This window comes from Phascolarctos cinereus, unplaced genomic scaffold (assembly GCF_003287225.1).
Source record: "Phascolarctos cinereus isolate Bilbo 61053 unplaced genomic scaffold, phaCin_HiC Scaffold_3;HRSCAF=262, whole genome shotgun sequence".
Taxonomy (NCBI): Eukaryota; Metazoa; Chordata; class Mammalia; order Diprotodontia; family Phascolarctidae; genus Phascolarctos; species Phascolarctos cinereus.
In genome coordinates, this window is record NW_027555736.1 from 219,875,302 (window position 1) to 219,899,039 (window position 23,738).

The window sequence follows — 23,738 nt, forward strand, 5'->3', positions numbered from 1 at the left end:
TCTTGAAGTCTGGGGAAGTAGCCCAGTAAGAAATGATGAGATGAATTCTCTGGGTGCTGTCATTAAATTGTGTAGTATATGCACCTCGTACCCTTAACAAGTAGAGGGAGGAAAGAGCCCCAGGGGCAGAGAGTGGTAGGAAGGTATGAGTTTTTTGATATCATCTTACGAAATGATGAGTTTCTTGAGACCATGAAGTCTAGGAAGGTAGCTGAGTGAGAAGAGATGAGATGAATTCCTGGGCGATACTGCATTTAAAGGGATCATGATGGGAACTGGGACCTGTGATTTCATTGGTATGAGGAACTTCCATGTGACAAAACTCCTCTCTCTAGCAATGTGAGTCAGAACTTTCTCAGCAATTAGAATTTTAGAACGTTGCTTGGTGCTGCATGGAGAGAGGAAACACTTGCCCAGGGTCATATAGCCAGAATATGTCAGAAGCAGGACGTGAAGTAGGGTTTTCTTTGAGACCAACTTTCTATCCACTATGTCATACTTTGTAAATCATAAAGAACAGTTTAAAAGTAAGCTATAATTAATTTATCAATAACAAATAGTTTATTACAATTCTAATGTAGTCTTGAGGATGGGAATTAGTGGGCAATGTCTGAAAGAGTTTGTTGGAGCCAGATAGTGAAGGTCCTAGAATCTTAAAACATGTTCTGCTTTATTCATTGGTCACTGAGTACTCATTGAAGTTTCATGATTGGTGGTGTGACAGGAACTGAATGTGGTTTTTAAGGAGATTGTTTTGTCAGCATTGTGTGATATGAAAGAAAGACTAGTTCCAGTACACTGAGATAACTTTTAGCTAATATTTTATTAGTCATTTTGGGGAAGAGTCATGTAGACATGTCCCTAACTGCCATGAGTGGTACTATATTTCTTCATTGGGGTCAAGAAGAATCAGTAATATCTTCTTTTTTTTGTTTGTTTTTTGTATTTGTTCCCCCCCCCCCCCCAAGCAATGGGGTTAAGTTACTTGCCCAGGGTGACACAGCTAGTAAGTGTCAAGTGTCTGAGACTGGAATTGAACTCAGGTCCTCCTGACTCCAGGGTTGGTGCTATATCTACTGCGCCACCTAGCTGCCCCAATATCCTCTTTATATGACCACTCTTTCAGGTAGTTAAAGATTGTGTTCGTGTCTCCTTTCCTCTTGGTTAGTGATGCTTGTTTTCTTTATTCATACCATATGATCTTGTGATCCTACCGACATTTATCTGCATAACTTTTTAGAACTTTAGACTTTGTTAATTTTTTTTCTGTGATAAATTTTTAGATTCTAGCTCAGAATAAAATAGAAATGAATTAAAATGGGCTATGAAGTTTTGAGCATTTTGTTGTATTATAGCAGAGATTTCTTTTAAGTTTTGTTAGCACTATACCATCAAGCAGTTCAATGCCTTTCAATAACTGGAAGAATAAATCATCAAAACCATCTCCTTTATTCAGATTCTGATCCTTCAGATGGTGTGAGGGTTAGTTTTTCTTTTAATAGGAGGCTGAATAATGATGCCAATGAAATGAGAGTAGGTTTGTCATAATCTCACCTCTAGTGAGCAGACTTGAATTAGAGAAATAGGAGACTTTTATATTGATTTCAGAGGAGTACAATTAAGTAGGCAGCTAGGAGGCACAGTGAATAGAGAGCTGGGCTTGGAGTCAGGAAGACCTGAGTTCAGATATGACCTCAGACTCTTACTGGTTGTGTGGCCTTGGTCGAGTCACTTAACCTTTCTTCAACTATAAAAGGAGCTGGAGAAGGAAATGGCCAACCATTTCGATATCTTTGCCAAGAAAACCTCAATAGGGTCACGAAGAATTGGATATGACTGAAATGATGGAACAACAACATAACTAAAGTCTTTCACTTTGACTTTTCAATGTATGTTGCTTTTGCCCTTATATTTTATTTTTAACAAATCAGTGAAGAAGAAATTGACAGGGTTATAGTTTATTATGATGACATATTGCTCATAATTATCATGTAGAGACCTGCCTTGATCATTTGTGTTCTAGGATAATGAAAATAACTACAGGTAGCAATGTGGCACAATGGATAAAGTGCTGGGCCTGGTGTCAGGAAGAGCTGAGTTCAAATCTAGCCTTAGATGCTTACTAGGTATATGACTCTGGGCAAGTCATTTAACCTCGTGTTTGCCTCAGTTTCTTCAACTATAAAATGGAGATAATAGCACCTACCTATGCAGGGTTGTAGTGAGAACTGAATGAGAAAATATTTATTAAGTATTTAGTGCAGTGCCTGACACATAATGGGTTCTATAGAAATACTATATAATAACAAAAATAATATTAGGTACAATTATTACATAGATTATATAGTATTTATTATATTTTAATCAGCTAATTGTAAGAGTATAATTAATTCTGTATTTATAATATATAATTGTAGAATAATTTATTATTGTTACCATGTATTAATTTACCATTAATCTTCACAGCAAATTCAGTTATTTTTTAAGTTCACTAGAGGGAGCTCTTTCCTAGTATATTGCATTGAATTGTTGACTCATCTTTGCTATGATTTAATTTCTGAATTGTTTGTGTTCTTGCAATCCAGATTTAGAGATGACAGTTATTCACTCATTTTGATAACTTTTAGCTAATATTTTGTTAGTCCTTTTTGGGAATTGTCATTTAGAAGCTAGTATCACATGCTACCCTAAATATCACACACATACCCTAATATTTTCATTTAATGGTATGTTTGTGTCGTAATTTATAGAATACACAGAACACACTTTTTTTAACTTAGTTACATTTGTATGTCACCATTTTTGTTTATTACTGTCTAGGTTTCAGAACGGGTAGAGAAGCGGCTTCAAGAAATAGAGAGAGTGATGCATAACGAAAGACAGTTGGTGGAGAGGCGTCAGGAACAGTTGGGGCTCATGTCCTTACAGCTGCAGGAGGTATGTGAAAAATGTTTCATTCTAAGTGAGTTTTTTTCTTGTTTGATTATTTGGTCCTTATCAGAACATGGTTGTTAATAGTTATGTTTGAGTTGTTATATGTTGTATGTATGTATTGGTAGTTCAGATGTGGCCTCAGGCATTTAACTGGCTATGTGTCCCTGGGCAAGTCATTTAACCTCTGTCTGCTTCAGTTTCCTCATCATGAAATGGAGACAGTAATAATACCTACCTCCCAGGGTTGTTGTAAGGATCAAATGAGTTAATAATTGCAAAGTGCTTAGCATAGTGCCTGTTACACAGTAAGCACTATATAAATGTTTAAAAAAATCTTGCTGTTTGAGTCCTGTTAGTGGAGGGAGACTGGCACATGTTACTGTTATCAGGCTGGTTCAAAATGGGAATGATCAATCTTAAACTATTTTCAATAATTAATGCATAGTTTCTGAATGCCAAGTAGATAATGAAATTGCTTGCTTAGTGTACTTAAAAACTGTTTGCTTGTAGTTAAATTCTATCTATGAAATAGAAAAAGTATAACACATTTTACTTTGATAAAAGTAATTTTTTTTACTGGATTCTTTTAAATAGTAAGCTCTCCATATGCACTTAGGCATTGAATACTTAAGTCTAACCACATAAAAAGCTTATTTTTGAGTATTAGGAGACACTTCCAATTGAAGATCGATCAGAAGTGACAATAAAATCTCCTGAAATTGCATTTATAAGTCCGTGGGAAAATCTGACTTGGTTTCCTAAAATTCATTTTCTTGTAAAACCATTTGCGAAACATATCTACTTCATAAAATGCATAGTTAACAGTTACATCTGAAAGGCTATTTTGTTGAATGATTAAATACAGCACATGGGTTAGCCTGTTTTTATGCATTTTTGCTCAAAACCAATTAGGTCTGGAAAGCTGTGAGAATAATGCTAAGGAGACAATTGTTCTTTTTGCAAAAGAAAATTAGAGAAATTTTCTCCGACTTATTTTCTTTGCTCTTTGGAGATTGCATAAAATTACAAAAGAAAGGCAGAGAAGGATTGATTCCATCCCTACATTTGAAAAACCAGTGAGACTGAATATTTGCATTGTAATTGTCAATTTGACCAAGCATTTGAGCTATGACTTAGAATCCCATCTCTGACAGTATAATAGAGGATCACTGTTGGTAAAAATGTTTAATTTCCTATTTTGTCACTTTAATATAAGTAGTGACCTATCTACTTTCTAAAAGTGGTTTTGGATTATACTGTGCAGTGGAAGCTGGGAAGGATTAATTTAGGCTGGTGTGTTTTTATGACTTCCAAGGAAAAAGGCTCAGACAGCTCCAGAAAGGTCATATTTAAGGAGAGTAAATACTGCTTTTACATATAAAACACAAAATGATAAATTATAAATACATTTATATGTGTACATAGATATTAATGATAGTGCACATTGTATTTTTCATCTGCTACTGATAGAGCACAGAAGAGGGAATATGCTTTTAAGTGAGTAAAGGGAGAGGTTTTCAATATTTGTTTCTGTTGTTGTTTGCATACCTTAAAGACCATTGATGAGATGTTGGGATAGAAATGGGGGCTAAAGTACTTTTCTCTATTTTCCATATGACTATGGAAGTAAACAGTATTTAATGGTAGGCCTATGGGGAGATTTAACCAACAACTAAGTGATTAGATAGTGTCAGTCAGTGATGGCAGGGCACCTTCTCTATGTTCTCTATATTGAAACAATATTAAAATCATATTGAGAGAAAAGGAAAGAAAATTATGTATTCAATGGAGAATCAACAGAGAATTGTTACAGAGTTCTTTTTGGTTTTCTTCTTGGTATGTTATTTGTGAAACGTCATGCAAATGATGACAGAATTTGAGTCAGGTGAAGAAATAAAACATGAATAATGAAAATACTGCAACCATGCATGCCCCTGCTTCCACATTGAGTATGAGCTCCAAAGCTATGAGATATGCCTCGAATGTTATAATCCAACCTCATTTGGCAAATAAATATTTGCCAGGTACACAAATTTAAAAGGAAATAATCTATTAGCATTGTTTAATGTTAGGTATTGAGTCATAGAAGTTCTCTATTTAGAATAGATTTGTGCCTTAATACAAAAGTAACTTCTTTGCATTTTGAAGGATTATTAATGTTCATTCTAAGTAGGGAGCATCTGAAGTCATGTGGAGAAAATGGCCTTATGAATATTTGGAATGAGGTAGGGCAGTGAGTTGGCATAGTAGATAGAGCACGCTGGACTTAGAGTCAGGAGGACTTATGTTCAAATGTGGCCTCAGACACTAACTAGCTGTGTGATCCTGGGCAAGTCACCCTTGTTTGCCTCAGTTCTTGATCTGTAAAATGAGCTGGAGAATGAAATGGCAAACTACTCTGGTATCTTTGGCCCAGAAAACTCCAAATGGGGTCATGGAGAGTTGGACACGACTGAAATGACTCAACAACAACGTTACCTTTCCAAAAATAAGAAACTGACTTTTTTTTCCCCTTGCTAGGAAAATATGTTATAAAAATCTGTGGAATGGTTTGGAAAGTACAAACTTTTAGTGAATTGTGGCATTTTAAGGTTACTAATAAGGTATTAGAAATTTTTGATTAAGAATTTGATTTGGGAAGTCAGAGAAATCTTGCTGATGAGAGAATTGCGAAGATGAAGTTTGTGAAAGTGGATTGAATGATATAACAAAGCCAATAGGCCATTTTGGCTCCTTTACTTTGTCTTAAGTTGAAACATTTTAATAATGTAATATTTTAGGATTGCCTAAGCAGCAAGAAGTTGCTATACTTAGAAGTAGTTTGGTTTAAGCTTGTCCTTGCAAAAAGCTACAATTATCTGTTAATGTTTTCTGTTCTTCAGTTGTTCTAAGGGAAGTGATATTCCCTCATTCTACCTCCTTGGCACCTTACTTATATAAATTCTCTCAACCTTATTCCCATTTTTTTTCTCAGTAGGGGTTTGAACTTGAACTCTTTCTTTCCGTTGCTTACTTTTTCTTTGACTTGGAAATTCTGGATTTTAGATATGACATTCCTAGGAATTTTCATCTTGGAGTTTCAGGATTTTTTCTATTTTCACTTTATCCCCTTGTTCTAATATATCTTGGCAGTTTTCTTTTATGATTACCTGAAATATGATACCCAGGCTCCTTTTTTTTGGTTAAGACTTTTGGGTAGTTCAATGATTCTTCAGTGATCTTTCCTTGATCTCTTTTTCAGGTTAGTTATTTTTGATATGAGATATTTTTCATTTTCTTCTATTTTTTCAGTCTTTTGACTTTGTTTTAATATTTCCTATTGTCTCAAGGAGTCATTGATTTCTCTTTGTACATTCTAATTCTCACAGTCTGTTACTTGTAAGGTTTATGTACCTCTTGTGGCTAAGCTGTTAATTTTCCTTCCAATTCTGCCCTCTGTATCTCTCATTTCTTTTCTAATTCTTTCCCCTGAACTATCATTTAGAAAATAATGTTTAACTCTGCCCTCCCCCCCCCGAAACAGCTTTCTTCATGTTTTTTTTTTTTAAAGGAATTCTGATGGGTCTTGTGGCTAAGCTGTATTTTTCTTTGCAGCTTTGCTGGTAGGTGTTTTTGGAGTTATCTTCTTCACTTGGTTATGTCTTATGTATCCATGGTATCCTAATAGCTCTTTAGCTTTTTGCTAACTCATTTTTGAAGTCTTACTTCCCAGATTGAGACTTTGTGCTAGGGCTAGGCCTGGCACACATTTGGTGGGATTGTCATAACTTTGTATGGTTCTACTCTGACCCATCTTGTGTCCTGCCATAATGTTCTCTGGGTTATGTTGTTTAAGGGCAGCCTGAGCCTAGAAGCTGCAAATATTTATCAGACTCTATGTGGTCAGATGAAAGGTAGGCATGATCTGATTGCTGCCCTCCTGGGCCTTCTTGGCCTCCACCATTGCAGATTTGACCCTAGGTGGAGCTCCTGTATACAGTAATTGCTCCAGCTCTGTCAGAGATATGGAAGGTTCTACAATGTTATCTCCTTACCCCTTTAATTCCCCTTTCTGGGTCAGAGGGACAATAGATGACTCCTTGTGGTTTCTCCTTAGATTTACCAGTCACTACTCAGTGTGGTGTTTTGAGAATGTTACTGGAGTAGTTTGAGGGGAGCTGGGTTGTAATGATTCTCCTACTCTACCATTTTGGTGACTCTCACCTACTTTGTTCTTTCCATTTAATACACCGATTTTCCAAGAAGAGAGGGGTAGAAGTTGTTTCAAGTTTGTTGTTAGGATCGTTGAAGTATAGACTTGAGGACAACTTGTCAGGGATGTAGATGGGCTAATTCTAATAATTTACCTTTATGTAGTGTTTTGAGGCTTTGAAAACAACTTTCTTACAATAACACTGTGAGATATGGAATACAAGTATTATCCTCAGTTTACAGATGAGGAAACTGAAGCTCAGAAATGTGAGGTCATTTGACGGAAATCATACAGTTAGGTTATCATAGCTGCAATCTGTACAGTACAGTGTACAGCCATCATATGGTCCAGTGTTCTTTCTACTATACCAAAGCTTCCTCATGCGTTATTTTATTTGATCTTCACAGCAACCGACTGTAAAGCCTTGTTCAGTTCTAAGATTCTTTGATTATCTGAAAGCAGTGGGATTCTAAAGATGAGCAGGGACAACCTTAGATATGGGAGGAAATTTGCTTAGCGTATTGTTTTTCCATGAAGAAAAAAAAGCTGGGGATTATTAGCTTTGAATTGATATCATGTGATAGGGAATTGTCATGTAAGCCATATTAGGATTCTTTCTGTTCTTTAAGTCCTTTATTTATGATTTACTTCAAATAACCCTTCACTTTATGGCTTCCTTATCTGAACAGAGTGAATATAATTTTTCAAAATATGTATTCACAAGGTGGTGATGAATCCTAAGATGTATTATTGTTTGACACTCACAATTTTATGGCTTAATATAATATTAGTGTGGGATTTGAAATGTTTAGATTAAAAATATAAATGCAAAATATTATTTTTTCTTATAGACTTCCTCTGTGAATGCATAAATACTAAAATATATGCTTCAAGGCATTTTGGGCCAGATGGACTTTTAAATCTTCAACATAAAATGGATAAAACAGTTGGAATTTAATCAGAAACCCCATGCATACTATACACAAACATGACATAGCCAAATTTTACACATGTTGTTCCCAAGGAGAGTTTTTTCTGTGTTTTCCTTTATAACTGAAATGTATTTAACCAACTATATACTGTTCAGCTCTACTTTCAAATCCGTTTCCTTATTTAGGAGTTTTTTGGTTTTAAGTAGAAGCAACAACTAGATAATGGCCTTTCAGCCTAATGAGTGCTAGATTTGACTCTTGTCTTCCATACTTACTGCCTGTTGACTGTGAGCATGTCAATTTTTCTTCCTCACCATAGTTTTCCTCTTACGTAAAATGGGAATAATAATACCTGTATTAACCTCACTGGGTGATTATGAGGCTCAAATGAGATAATGTAGGTCATGTACTTTATAAATCTTAAAAAGCCGTATAAATGTCACTTGCTATTATTGTTATCAATAATTATAAATGCCATTTGGAATTCACAAGCCTGAAATTCTTAAAGTATGGCAGTGAAAATTAGAGACTGAAAGCTTTAAGCTAGAAGCTGGAGGCCAACTTAAACCAACTGATAAAGGAATACTTATACCTAGGTGCAAGACACATAGATCTGTGACTTTGGACGTCAAGAGCCCTCCTGGCATCCTGAAATTAAAGCTCAACGCAAAATTAAATTAAAATGAAAATTAAATTAAAGCTCACCTTTAAAGCAATTAGCAATTACACGGCACTGATCTTAAACATACACTTTTGGCATTATAATGTACCGTGACAGATTTGGAAAGCACCGTAACAAAAGCCTATGCAATACTAATGAAACACAGAAGCTTTCATGCTAATGGAAGAATGAGTATTTCCTTATCAAAAAAAGAGGGAGAGAGTTAATAGATGCTTTCAGAGCAATGATAAGCAGGTTAAAAACTTTCAGAATACTTTTGGAACAGATTTTACTTTATTGAGCAATAGAAAAGGTTGATGATAGGTACATGCCACTGGACTTGTTGAATGTTACCCAAAGTGGTAAACACATGAAATAGCTAAGATAAAAGAGCAGAATTAAAAAGACCGACATGGAAGACATCCAAATGAACACTGCTAACCTGCTGACAAAGACGTGCAGAATAAATGGTAGAATCCTGCAGATTTATTTATGGAAATACAGGGTTTTATGATGGTAAATCCGGAGCTAGTCAGTGCCACTAGTAAATTTAGGAATTATCCTTTAGGATAATTCACTGAAACTGCAGAACCTATGCATTACTGTTCTGTACATTTTTGTACCTACAGAATATCTGATGGTTAGTATACACCAGCATCTCACTATCTTTCATTAAGTAGCAGATAATAATTACAGAGCTCAAAATATCCTGGAAAAGTCAACATTTAAACTGTAATGGAACTAGTACATTAATACAGACTGGACTATTGCTCAAAATTGTCTGTACATCACAATGAAACACGAAACCTTATGAGCAATGTTTAATAAGTATTACCATAGCAAATACTCTGAATCTCCAAGTTGTATGAAGTGAAAAACTTTTAATGTATAGAGACCTAGCAGAAGAAATCAAAACTGTGTAATACTAGAGGAAGGGATATATTATGCCCCCTTGCCCAGGAAATGCTTTCAGGAAGTCTACAGAAGATGAATCTATATCCTAACACTTTTTGTATTCTAAATGTTTGCTCAGCTCTAAATAAATGGATAGATGTTAGATCTGTAATAATTTATCAGAGGAAGCTAATTAACTAAATGGAAGGTAACTATTGTGCTTTCCTTCCCCCCAAATTTTCTTTGGTGCACTCTTAGACACAGAATACTGTGCTGAATACCATTGACTTGACTTTGTAATAATTTCTGATGTTCATATTCTGTGAAAGAGGTTGATAATGATTCTAGGATTTTAATCATTGGATCTTCATAGATTTTAGATTAATTTTGTAGTCAATAGAAGGTTCCTTTACTGAAGTAAGGGAATTTTCAGGTACTTCCCACAGATTTCTTGGCTTCATCTTCCATGCATCTGTAACAATTCCCTCAGGGCCAGGGTTTCAAATTAAAATTTAGCTGATAATTACTCAAGTTTATTTCTTTCAGGAATATTTGAATCATTACAGGGGAAGATATTAAGCAATTGGAAAAGTTGTAGACAATGTTTTTCCTCCTTCCTTCCCACCTCCAATCCCCAAACAAAAAACGTGGATGCCAGTAACTGCTGACCCATGTTTTTACTTTCTTATTTCTATAAAAAAGTGTTTTAGGCCAGAGAGTCACTAATCAGTAGAACAGTCCTCATAATATACATTAAATGTAATGTGCTTTTATGTATCCCCTTTTAAACTTCCTTTTACTCTCTTCTGTGCATTGTTTTAGCCTGCCGTTGATATTATTTTGTGGTCTTTTAAAAATCACTGTACATTATTCTTCCCAATAACTTTTCCAGTCATATAGAAGCCTGCACTGGTAACATTTAAGTACAGTCAAGGAAAATAAATCCATGTATTGGCCTTATCTGAAATGTAGATTTTTAGCATCTCTATTTGATTACTTCTGTGCCAAGGGGTAAAATGGGATATTTTCTTCATGTGATATACACTTTCTGAAGTCACGATTGGTTATTGCTTTGGTCAGAGTTCCCAAAAGTTTCAGGGTTCTTTCCCTTCATCTTATTGTAGTTATTGTATAACTTTTTCCCCCAATGCTATTCACTTCACTCTCCCTTAGTTTATAAACATTTTCTCAGATTAATATTCATCCTGTTCATAATTTCTTAGAGACTATTAACATTCCATCATATTCATATTCCATCGTTTGTTCAGACATTCTTTAATTGATAGCCCCCATTTTATTTTCAGTTCTTTGCTTCAACAAAAAATACTGCTGTAAATATTTTGTATATGTGAATCCTTTCCTTCTGTATTTGAGGTAAGACAGGTCAAAATGTCAGTTTACTGACATTTTAAGGTATAGTTCCAAATTAATTGAACCAGTGCATAGCTCTACCACCAATAGTGCCTTACTGTGCCTATCCTCCTATAGCCCATCTAACAATTTAAATTTTCCTTTTTGTCATCTTTGCCAGTCTAGTAGGTATGACGTAGAACCTCAGTTATCTCAGTTTATTTTATTATTTGTTATTTGGAGTATTTTTTCATGTGGTTATTGATAGTTTGCATTTCTTCTTTAGATAACTGCTTGCTTGGTTCTAATTTTAGTACATGGCGTACAGTGTCTAAGCCAGCGGTTCTTAACTTGAGGTTCATGAACTTATTTAAAAAAAAATTTGACAATTGTTTTTTAGTATTTTTCAATTATGATTAAAAAAAACCCCACATTATTCTGAGGTGTCCGTAAGCTTCACCACCTCCTAATGGTGTATATGACACAAAAAACATTAGGAACTCCTGGTCTATTTCTGTTATCTCTGTACATGCACCTGTGTCAGCATCAGCCCCTATTTCTCTCTCTCTCTCTCTCTCTCTCTCTGTCTATTTATCTGTCTATCTGTATTTGTCTATCTCTCCCTAGTGTAGCTATCAGGAACACATTTCAAACAGGAGTTTGGTAGGTTCCCTTCTTTCCCTATTTTTTTGCAAACAGTTTACCTAATTTTATTTATTTGTATTTTGTGAGGCATTGAGGTTAAGTGACTTGCTTATTACGTGTCTGAGGCTGGATTCGAACTCAGGTCCTTCTGACTCCAGGGCTGGCGCTGTATCCACTGGGCCACCTAGCTGCCCCTGAATGTTATTTTAAAAATTAAATTTATTTTTTAATAAACAAAAATCTTTTTTTCTCTCCATCCCATCTCACTTTTCTCTTTGACCAAAAAGAAAAGAAAACAAAACTCTTAAATATGCATAGTCAAGTAATTCAATTCAATTCTGTAAACATTTATTAAGTGCCTATTATTAGCCGCAGGAACTTACAATTTAACGGGGGATGACAACACAGAAAAGGAAGCAGGAAAGAGGGGGGCCATCAGGGGTTATGGGGCACTTGGGGTTGGGGGGATGGCATCATATCCTGTGGAGTTCAAACTAAGCAGAGTTGCAGATGGAAATTGAAGAGTTAGCTAATTAGCAAGCTAATCTTTATTTTGGATGTTTTAAAAATTAAATTCTCGATATAATCCTGAGTCCATCACCTCTCTCTCTCGGGTGGCAGGTAGTGGATGTCATCTTAGGGCCTCTGGAAATCTGGTCAAAGTTCTTGTAATTTTAAAATTAGACTTAATTTTTTTCTCCCTCCTACCCTCCACCCCTATTGGGAACTGGAGAAGAAAAAACAATCCTTTTAATAATTGTTTGCAATCAAGCAAAACCAGTTCCCACGTTGTCATTGCCGTGTCTAAAAAATAGGTTTTTCAGTCTGAATCCATTACCTCTCTGACAGGTTGTGGGTAGCACGTTTATCATGAGTCATCTGGAATTGTGATTGGTCATTGCATTGATTAGAGGTCTCAAGTCTTTCAAAGCTGTTAGTTTACCCTGTTTTCACAATTTTATGAATTGTTTTTGGTTCTCCTTACTTAACTCTATCAGTTCATATAAATTTTTCGAGCTTTCTCTGCAATTGTCCCTTTCATCATTTCTTCCAGCACAATAGTATTCCATTACATTTATATACCATATTTTGTTTAGCCATTCCTCAAGCAATGGGAACCTTCTAAGTTTTTATTTCTTTGCCTCCACATAAGCAGCTGCTGTAAATATTTTCATACGTTTAGGATTTTTCCTTCTTTCTTTGATCTCCTTATAATTCAATTAACATTGTGACCCTTTTCCTTGTGAAAGCTCTGCATGTACCCTTGATCTTACAGATTGTCCTTAGTTCCATTGCCTCCCCTCTTCATTTCAGTTCCTCCCTATCCACTGGTTCCTTCTTCATGCATTCTCTGTGCATCTCTCTTGCTCTCTTGTCTGTCAAAATGCTTGTCTCATTCTGACCCTTGAATCTCTCACCTCTCTGTCAGGAGGTGGCCAGCATGCTTCACCATTTGTCTTTTAGAATCATGGTTGGTCATTCTACTAATCAGCATTGTTAAGTTCCTCAAAGTTGTTTGTCTCTACAATATTCTTCTTCTGGTATAAATTCTTCTCTTGGTTCTGCTCACTTCATTCTGTATCAGTTCATACAGATCTTCCCATGTTTCTTTGCAGGCATCCCCTTCATTGTTTTTTACTGCTTGATGGCACTCCATCCTATTTTTATGCCGTAACTTGCTTAGTCTTTCTCTAATTGATGGGTACTCCCTTAGTTTCTAATTCTTTGCTGCCACAAACAAGAGTTGCTGTAGATCGTTTTTTATTTTCTTATTTTCTTTGATCTTTTGGGAGTATAGAACTTGTAGTGGAATCTCTGGATCAAAGAACATGGACAGCCTTGGTTTTTTGGATATAGTTCCAAATTACTTTCCAGAATTGGAGGATCAATTCACAGCTCCACCAGTAATGCATTCAAGCATACTGAAGCTTCTTTTATCCTTAAAAACCTTCTCTAGACCCTATCATCCCCTCAAGCTATCATTCTGTATCACTCTGTATCATTCCTTTTCTAAGTCTAACTTAGAGAAGAAGCTGTCTGCATTTCATTTTCTTTATTTCTGCTTCTCACTATCTCCTCAATACTTTCCAGTCTGCCTTCTAACCTTATCCCTAAACTAAAACTTCTCTTTCCAAAATTGTCAATAATCTCTTAATTACCAAATCTGGTCTTTTCTCACTTCTTGTTTTTCTTGACATCTCTATTGTATTTGGAACTTTTGACCACTGTCTCTTTTCAGTACTCTCTCCATTTCCCCCCCCCAACATCATTGTTTTCCAAGATCTTCCCCAACTGCTCCTAAGTCTCCTTTGATGGCTCATTATCTATTTCCAGCTCTGTAATTCTGGGTGTACTTGAAAGCTGAGTCCTGGGCTTGCTTCCCTTCTAAGCTTTCTTATTTGGTGACCTCATTAGTTACCATGGATTTAATTATTATTTTTATGCAGATGACTCACAAATCTTATATCTACCCTGAGACTTTTTTCCTGAGCTCTAGTTCTATATCACTGATTGCCTATTGAATGTTTCACTCCGGTTGTTTTGGTGACATCACAAACTCAGAATGTTAAAGATTAAAACATGGTATCTTTCCTTCCAAAAACCTCCTGTCTAATATACTCCTCTATTTCTGTCAAGCCACACTATACCTACAAGTTCTCAGGGTCCTAACCTCAGTGTTTTCATTGATACCTCATCCTTTTCCCCATATATCCAATTATTTGACAAATCTTGACCTTTTTACTACCACAGTGTGTCTGCCCATATAGCCTAGAGTAGTTCAAGTCCTCAACCCTTCTCACCTGGACTATTGTAATAGCCTACTAATTGATCTCCTAGCCTAGTCTCTCCTCACTCCAATATATTATCCACACAGTTGCCAAAATGGTTTTCCTTAATTGTATATCCGGCCACATTACTCCACTATCAATTGAACTCCAGTGTCTTCCTATTGTCTCTCAGGCAAACTATATACTCCCTATTTAACTTCTAAAGCCTTTCGTAATTTGGCTCCAGGCTATCTTTCTAACTTTGTTATTCTTCTCATACAGCACTTATGACTAAACTGGTTTTCTCTTTATTCTCCTTAATTCCTTTGCATTTCCTATTCCCAGTTACTGGAATGAACTCCTGCCTCACCTTCGCCTCACAGAATCTCTCCTTCATGTTGTAGCTAGAACTCCACTTTCTACTTTCTTTTTCCTCCTAATTTGAATAGCTCCCTAATTACTTTAAAAAAGAAAGCTACTTTGAATTTATTATGTATGTAGTCACATATAGATGCTTCTATATGTACATGTATATGTGTGTATTTTCTTTCCTGATAATCTACATGAAGACAGGTGTTATGTAATTTTTTAATCCTTATATTTCCACCTCCTTACAGTGCCTGGCAGATACTAGTTGTTTAATAAATGTTTGTTGATTGGTTAGCTTTTCCCTTAACTGTTTAAATGCTCTGTCACTCTGTGCTTATATATTAAGTATTGACATTTCATTATCTGGGGTGCCTTTAAGCACTCTCATTTTTTTCCTTCATTTTTTCTGAGATCATGCTTTTTTTCCCTTTATACACACACATATGTAGAGAGAGGGCACAAAGTGAGTTTAATATATATATGTGTGTATATATGTATATATGAGAGAGAGAGAGAGAGAGAGAGAGAGAGAGAGAGAGAGAGAGAGAGAGAGAGAGAGAGAGAGAGAAGGCACAAAGTGAGTTTTGCTGGGTAGGTGATTTTTAGGTGATTCCTCCGGAACATCATATTCCAAGCCCTCTGATTCTATAATGTGAAGCTGCTAAATCTTGTGCTATCCTGATTGTGGTTCCACAGTACTTGAATTGTTTCTTTCTGGCTGCTTGCAGTATTTTCTCCTTGACCTGAGAATTCTGGAATTTGACTATAATATTCCTGGGAGGTTTCATTTTGAGATCTCTTTTGGGAGGGGATTGGTGGATTCTTTCAATTTCTATTTTACCTTCTGGTTCTAGAACATCAGGGCAGTTTTCCTTGATAATTTCTTGAAAGATAATGTCTAGGCTCTTTTTTTGATCATGGCTTTCAGGTAGCCCAATAATTTTTAAATTATCTGTCCTGGATGTATTTTCCAGGTCAGTAGTTTTTCCGATGAGATATTTCATATTGTCTTCTATTTTTTTCATTCGTTTGGTTTTATTTTGTAATTTCTTGATTTCTCATAGAGTCATTAGCTTTCATTTGCTCCATTCTAATTTTTAAGGAATTATTTTCTTCTGTGAACTTTTGGACCTCTTTTTCCATTTGGCCAGTTCTGCTTTTTAAGGCATTCTTCTCCTCATTGGCTTTTTGGACTTCTTTTGCCATTTGGGTTAGTCTATTTTTCAAGGTGTTATTTTCTTCAGTATTTTTTTGGGTCTCCTTTGCAAACTGTTGACTTGTTTTTCATGATTTTCTTGCATCACTGATTTTTCATCCCAATTTTTCCTCTACCTCACTTACTTGATTTTTAAAATCCTTTTTGAGTTCTTCCATGGCCTGAGACCAATTCATATTCTTTTTGGAGGCATTGGATGTAGGAGCTTTGACTTTTTCTTCTTCTGTGTGTATGTTTTGATCTTCCTTGTTACCAAAGTAAGTTTCTATAGTTGAGTTTTTCCTGTTGTTTGCTCATTTTCCCAACCTATTACTTGACTTTTTAACTTTTTGTTAAAGTAGAGCTCTGCTTCCAGTGTAGAGAGCATACTATTCCAAGCTTCAGGGATTTTGTGGATCTGTTTTCAGACACTTGTAAGTTTTCAGTTCTTCTAAGGTGGTATGATCTAAGGAGAAATATTTACTCCTGTCCTGGCCTGTGCTCTGGTCTGTGAGTGACCACAAGCACTCTTTTCTGTCCTGGAACTGTGAGGAGGGTTCCCTCTTCACTGCTGCCACAAGCTCTGCTATGGTAGTACTCCTTCTTGCCCCAGGGCTGCCACCTAGGACTAAGTATGGGCAAAGCAACAGAGTCCTTCCTCACTGCTAGCAGAGACCGCTATAATCTCCTTCAGACCAGTTATTCTATCCCCTTACCATCTGTGGGCTGAGAGCTCCAGAAGCAGCCTCTGTTGCTGCCACTTTTGATTCAGTCATTCCCAAGATCTGCTCCTGATTTGCTGGGACTGGGGCTGTATTAAAGCTGGGGCTGGCCTGTGTTCCTCTCTCACCCAGGTCTGACAGACCTTTCCTACTGGCCTTCCAAGTTGCCTTTGGTGTTTGTGGGCTGAGAAGTCCGAAAACCACCACTGCTGCCAGTGATTCAGTCCTCTGAGACCTGCTCTGGCTTTGCTGGGGCCTGGGCTGTGCTGGTGTGGTCCATGCTGGACTGTGCTCCTCTCTCAGCCGGGTGCACCTTTTTGTCGACCTTCCTGGTTGTCTTGGGCTGGAAATTTGTTTTACTCTGTCTTTTTGTGGGTTCTGATGCTCTAGAATTTGTTTAGAGTAATTGTTAAAGGTATTTGGAGGGGTTTGGAGGAGAGCTTAGGTGAATTCTTGCCTTTACATTGACATCTTGGCTCTACCCTGAGATCATGCTTTTTAACCTGAAAACCCTAAATTAGTTTTTGGCACCCTTTTTATTTTTCCTTGGACATTTCTTAAGAGAGCTGGGCTGTGATGTAACCTGTCTCTACTGGAAATGACATTTTCACAATCAAAGAATTTAAGGAAAAGTGTTTTGAGTTGTCCCTCTATTCAGTTCCATTGAACAAAAAACATTAAATCTTCTTTGGAAGACTTGGAATTCATCATGCACTGCTATCTGCATCATTGGAAGAAAGACTTACATGGAAGAGATCATGGCTTCCATGAGGTATTGAAGAATGAGCAAATTTCATATGAACAGAAAAAATAAAAAGCAAACCTAATGTTCACATGTCTAGGCAAAAAAAAATACGCAAGCTTTGTTGAATCACATGATTTGGGGATGTGCCTGACTCTTATGCAAAGTATTTCCAAAGGAAATACCTTTTATAAATGTAAAATGACAGCCTGAAGGAATGTACTGACAGTTAGAAATATGTCAATGAGCCTGCTTTCCACAAATCCTTTATGTAGGTCTTTTTGATTTTTTAGCGGGGAAGGGGTGGATTGATATATGTGTATATATGTGTATATGTGTATATGTGTGTATATATATATATACACACACACACATATATCGATAAGGAGAATCTTGCCTGCTGATTCTCTTCATTAATATTAATTTTACCTCTATATTTGAAAGTAGTTTATGAGGAAATCTAGTTTACATTTTGAAGAAATTCCTCTGGAAATTGAAGACCATAATCTTGATGAAGTGATGATATTTTCTTTATCAGCCAACCCTTTTGATTGAATTCCTAAATCCCACTCCTTGAATCTTCTACATCATATTGCAACCTCAACTATCCCTTCTCTGTTTAATCTTCAATCTCTCCCCGTCTAGGTTTTTTCCCTCAGCTATCTATAAACATGACCATATTTCTTCAGTCTCTAGAATGACCCCAATCCCACCATCTACAGTAGTTGTCATTCTGTACTGCCCTTCCCTGTCTTACTCAAACTCTTTTGAAACAGTCATGTATCCTCTGTGTCTCCATTTCTCTTCTCACTGTCTTCTAATAGAAAACTTTTACAATCTGGCTTCTGACCTTATCACTCAGCTGAAACTGCTCACTCCCAAGTTAACAATAATCTCTTAATTGCCAAATGCAATGGCCTCTTTTTAATGCTCATCCTTCTTGACCTCTGCAGCATTTGAAATTAACTACTCTCTTCTGTTGCATACTGTCTCCTCTTTGATAGTAGTTATACTTGTGAAATCACGTAAAACACATTTCTATATTAGTTATATCACCAAAAAAAAGCATAAAAAAAGAAAATGAGAAATTTATTCTTCAATTTGCGCACAGAATTCATCATTTCTCTTTCTGGTGGTCAGATAGCATTTGTTTGTCATGAGTTTTTTGAAGCTCTGTCCCAAATTTCAGCTTTTTTTTTTTGTGCTCTGTTTTCAGAGCTAGTTCTGGGAGTCCCCCAAGTTTTCAATGTTTCCAATGTAGTATGATGTGGGGAGAGGTCCTCTCTTTGTCTGCACTCTGGTCTTTACCCCAGGAAGGGCCCCTACTCTTCTGCAGCCGTAAGTTACTAGTGCTGCCCTCAGTGACCAGGGCCCTTGCTCCATTGTGACTGACCCCAAGTGCTCCTTTCTGCCCTGGGACTGTGACTCAGAACTACTTATGGGCAATAGAGCTGCCAGTTAGTGCCAGCTGTATCCAGTACCAGCAAGGGGTCTCCTGTAATCTCTTTCTGATCAGTTGTTTGACACTTTACTCCCTCTGGGCTGAGAACTCCCAAAGCTGCTACTATTGCTGCTGTGCTGCCCCACCACCTCGTGAGTGCACTGCAGACAGTCCTCCACCCTGGTGTGTCAGACCTCTCCTGCTGACCTTCTCAATAATCTTATGGTAGAAAAAATGTTTCACCCTAACCTTTTGTTTGTTCTGCAACTCCAAAATTAGATTTGAGGCATTAAAGTTGTTTTCAGGTGAACGTTGGAACAATTCAGCTGGGTTTGCTGCCTGCACTCTGCTGTCTTGCACCACTCATCCTTCTAGTAAACTAAGTTCTCAACCTCAGGGTTCCTCATTCTTACCCCACATAATAACCAGGTCTTGTTTCTAGCTCAACAGCATCTCTTACATCTATTCCCTTCTCTTATTTTGTATTCTCCACCACAATAGCTTCTTCTTTGGTGTCCTTGCCTCACGTCTCTCTTTTGTCCACTATATTTTCCACGTAGCTTTCAGAGTGATCTTCCTAAAGCACAAATCTGATCATGCCACTCCCCTTCTCAATATGCTACACTAGCTCCCTATGACTTTTATGATCAAATGTAAATTCCTTTGCAGGCATTTAAAGCATATTACAACTTGGCTTCTTCTTATCTTTCTAGGCTTCTTATACGTTAGTACTTTCTAGGTCCTCTGTGGCCCAACTTTGGGGGCTTCTTTAATCTTACCACATGATACTCTCTCTATCTCATATCCTTGCCTTTGTGTCATTGACTGTCTTCCATGCCTAGAATGCTGTCCTTCAGCACCTTTGACTTGTAGAATGCTGACTTACCTTAAAAAAGTAGCTCAAGCTCTGCCTTCTGCATGAAGTCTTTCCCTGGGCTGCCAGTGCCTTCCTTCCCTAAAATACCTTTTCTTCATTTTCTATGTGTAATACCTATATACATGCACATACACATACATATGTATACAATACGTATACACACGTGTGTGTGTATACACACATGTATAAGTGTATATATACACACACTTAAGTACATGTTTTATCTATTAGAATGTAAATGTGAGGGCAGGGACTATTTGTCTTTTTTTTTTTATCTCCAAATGCTTGGCACAGTGCCTAGAACATCTTAGTGGACTGATACATACTTACTGATTGATTGTTCCAATAAAATACTAAATTTTCATCTCATATTTTATTGAAAAAACATAGTAAAGGGTAAATAGTAATGTAGTGAATTAATATATATTTGGCCACTAGTCGTCAGTATGAAACCATAAGATTTGACTCAGACAGGATTTAGTAAAATATCTGTGTGATTGTAAACCTGAGTTGTAAAATGTTTCTTTGTAATTAATACATACTTTTGAACCTCTAGGTATTTGGGAGTTCTCTTGAAAGCAATGTAGGTAAAAGTTCTAGCATCTTAAACAGCTATTTAATATTTTGACATTTAAAAATTTATTTAAAAGTTACTTTGTATTGTGTTTAAAGATTATAATATAAACTATATTTCATCTTAAAGCTGTTTCGACTCTATTTAATAGTTAAACTATAATTTTTAACCAGAAGTGTTCAACATTTGAAGAAAAGGCTTGTTTCTTTCTCTTGGTTGACAGAATATTGTCTTTGTCTTGGTCATTATTTGATTGTCTTCTTTTAAAAATTTTCCCCCCAAATCACCATTTCAATGGCTTTTGTAAGGCCCTGAAAGGGGGATTCTTAACCTAGGGCCTGTGAACTTAAAAAAGAAAAACAACATTTTGATATTCTCTGCCTTCATTATTACTTCTCTAAATTAATTTTAAATGAAGTTTCTATGACGTAGTAGCATGTAAAACCATCTGAGAGCGTGTTCAGTAAACTTTTTTGAAGTTTTTAAAAGTGTTTTTCCATAATATTTATTAAATTTGGTGTGACTTGGCTATTATCTTTTGACAGATCATGTTTAAGAGTTGTGACTATTGAGGATTTCAGAATAGTTAGGATTCAACTAGTTATATTTGAGTAATTGTAGAGATTCTGGGTGGTTTTTGCCCATTGTCATATGTATGAAAAGTTTTCAACATTTATTAAGAACTTAACTGTGTTGAGTATAGTGCTAGTGTGCCAGTCACTTAAATATGGGGACTGAAAGAAAATGAGACACCTGTAGACCATCTAACAGTTATAAAAGAAAATTGATTTAGCAGTACGCCTGGAAAAGAGATGCTTTTCCTTCCCCTCCCTGCTCCCACTTTCCTGTCACCTTTTATGAAAGACAGTTCTTTCCCTCTTTTTATTAATTGTTTCCCCAGTGCTTATCACAGTGCCTGACACATAACAGGTGCTTAATACATGTTTATCGTATTACATTGGAAAGGATATTCAGCAGCTATAGTTCATTGATTTAGTTGAGTGCAGCATACCTACTTCTGCATTGGGTATAGTGGTACAGTTCAGTAGCCTGTGTCAAGGCGGGACAACTGACATCTCCTAAGGTGAAGGTTCTTAGGTGACCAGGAAACCACACCGTTGGCTCTGATCTTATTCTCCTGGTCCAGTTAAGTGTTGAGCATGGTTTAAAAACCATTTAAGGAAAAACCAGCCTTTATAGGTAGACTTATGACAGCTGGGAATTAGGTAAGATGTAAAATTCAGTTAAGATATGATCCTCTCTGTTATGGAGCTTATGTTCTCCTAGGTGTTTATGATACAGAACATATTTTTAATATTTGTGCATGTTCATAAGAGAGTCTCAGATTGCTATGTTAGATCTCAGGTGGGAAAGTTCAATACTGAGTGCAGCAATTAAGGAATGCTTCATAGAGGAATTTGAATGCCGTTTGAATTGCATTTAAAAGGAAAGGTAGGAATGGAAAAGAGGCCATAGCAAAAGCATGAAAATATGTGAGTGGGCTGCTTGTCTGATGGGGCAGAGTATAGTTTAGTTTGACTAGAGTGTAGTAGAGTGCGTGAAGGAAAATATTATGAAGTAAGACTGAAAAGATAGGGTGGCACCTAGTGGTGGAAGGCCTCAAATGCCATGTAAAGGAGTTAGAAATTTACTTATGTCATAGGAAGTCAAAGACTCTATTTGCTACCTCAAATTGCATTTATCTCTGTTTTGCTATTTTACCACCTAATCAAAAATATATTATTCAATTTATTTTGTTATGTGCACTCATTTATTCATGGCACCATTCAAAACCACTTAAAAAATATCTTTCCATTGTTATGAGTTCTTGTGCAGACTGTAGTCCTTGCAAGCCTTAACAGATGATCTTCATGAGTTCCTCTGGTCAGAAAACATATTTACCTGGTGGTGAACTTTGCGGTCATTGAACTTATCTAAACTTTATTTGACTTTTAGGAAATTTGAGAGATGAGAAACACTTGTAGCTTGACTGGTCCTTAGAGGACATATATATACATAGCTTATATCTGGGCCCATTCCAGAAGCCTTCTACTAGTGGAACATCTAACTGTTAATACTTATCTGGCATAGCCTTTAAGAACCCAGGATCACCTTCACCACATTATTTTATTTTATTTTATTTTCTGAAGCATTTTATTTTTTTCTAAGTTTTTGTATTTTATTTTTCCAATTACATGTAAAAATAATTTTTAACATTCATTCAAAAAAGTTTTCAGTTCCAAATTCTCCCTCTGCTTGCCTCTCCCCTCTTTGCCCTCCTTGAGAAGGCAAGACATTTGATATGGATTGCATATGTAAAGTCATGCAAAACAAATTTCCTTATTAGCTATGTTGTGAAATAAAACATGGACAAAAATCCCCCAAGAAAAATAAAGAAAGTAAAAAAAGTATACTTGGATATGCATTTAGACACTATCAGTTCTTCCTCTGGAGGTGGATAGCATTTTTCATCATAAGTACTTTGAAATTGTCTTGGATCATTGTATTGCTGAGAATAGCTGTCATTGATAGTTAGTCACAGTGCAATATTGCTATTACTGTGTACGGTGTTCTCTTGGTTCTGCTCACTTCACTTCACGTCACTTCATATAAGTTTTTCCAGGTTTTTCTGAAAGCCTCCTGCTCGTTATTTCTTATAGCAAAATAATATTCCATCACAATTATATACTACAACTTGTTCAGCCATTCCCTAATTGATGGGCAGTCCCTTCAATTTCTAATTCTTTACACTTCTACCACTTTAAGAGGAATCATTATAATAGTGTCAGTGTTAACTTAAATGGAAAATATCTTAATGATGCTTCTTGTATAGCATCATACATAAATGGTTATTTTAATATTGTTAATGATAAAACATTGATGAAAAACATGCTGCCTCTGTTAAGGAGCTGCTGAACAATAACATTGAATTTATTGAATTGAATTAATGGTTTTTCCCAAAGAGGAAAATCTTTCTGTCTCTACCTTGCTTACATCCATGGCAGAATTTTATCTTAATATCCAAGTATTGTCCCATGATTATGAATTAATATTTATTGAACAACTTCTGAGTGAATAGTAGTAGCATGAACACAAAGAAAGTACTTTTCTACAGATAAACTTATTTATTGGCTCAGTATTATTTTATTAAAAAGTAGTAGACAAAGAAAAACAATAAAACCACATCTTCTGCCTGAACAATGAAAGATGTATTAACAGGAATTTTCCTTAAAAGAGCTTTAAAACTTTAAAAGTTCTAAATTACATTTCCATAATTTTTTTTTTAAAATTTAAAATGCATTAACTCTAATTCAAGTTTCCTGTTGCCTGATGTTTGAAAGTCAACTAGTGGGTTACCTAAGCCATTTCTGACAGAGGGTGAATCTTTTTTTTTTTTTTTTTGGAGAAAGAGAAGGGGACACTAGTGGAGTATCCTAGGGGT

The 23,738-nt window shown here is 36.1% G+C and overlaps 1 protein-coding gene across 1 annotated transcript in view; it reads left to right on the plus strand.

The window, feature by feature from the left end:
• CEP128 (centrosomal protein 128) overlaps positions 1 to 23,738 on the plus strand; it is a 507,255-nt gene that overhangs the window by 65,011 nt on the left and 418,506 nt on the right. Inside the window, 1 exon segment of the mRNA XM_020976328.2 lies at positions 2,821 to 2,937. Coding sequence (XP_020831987.1) covers positions 2,821 to 2,937 — 117 coding nt within the window.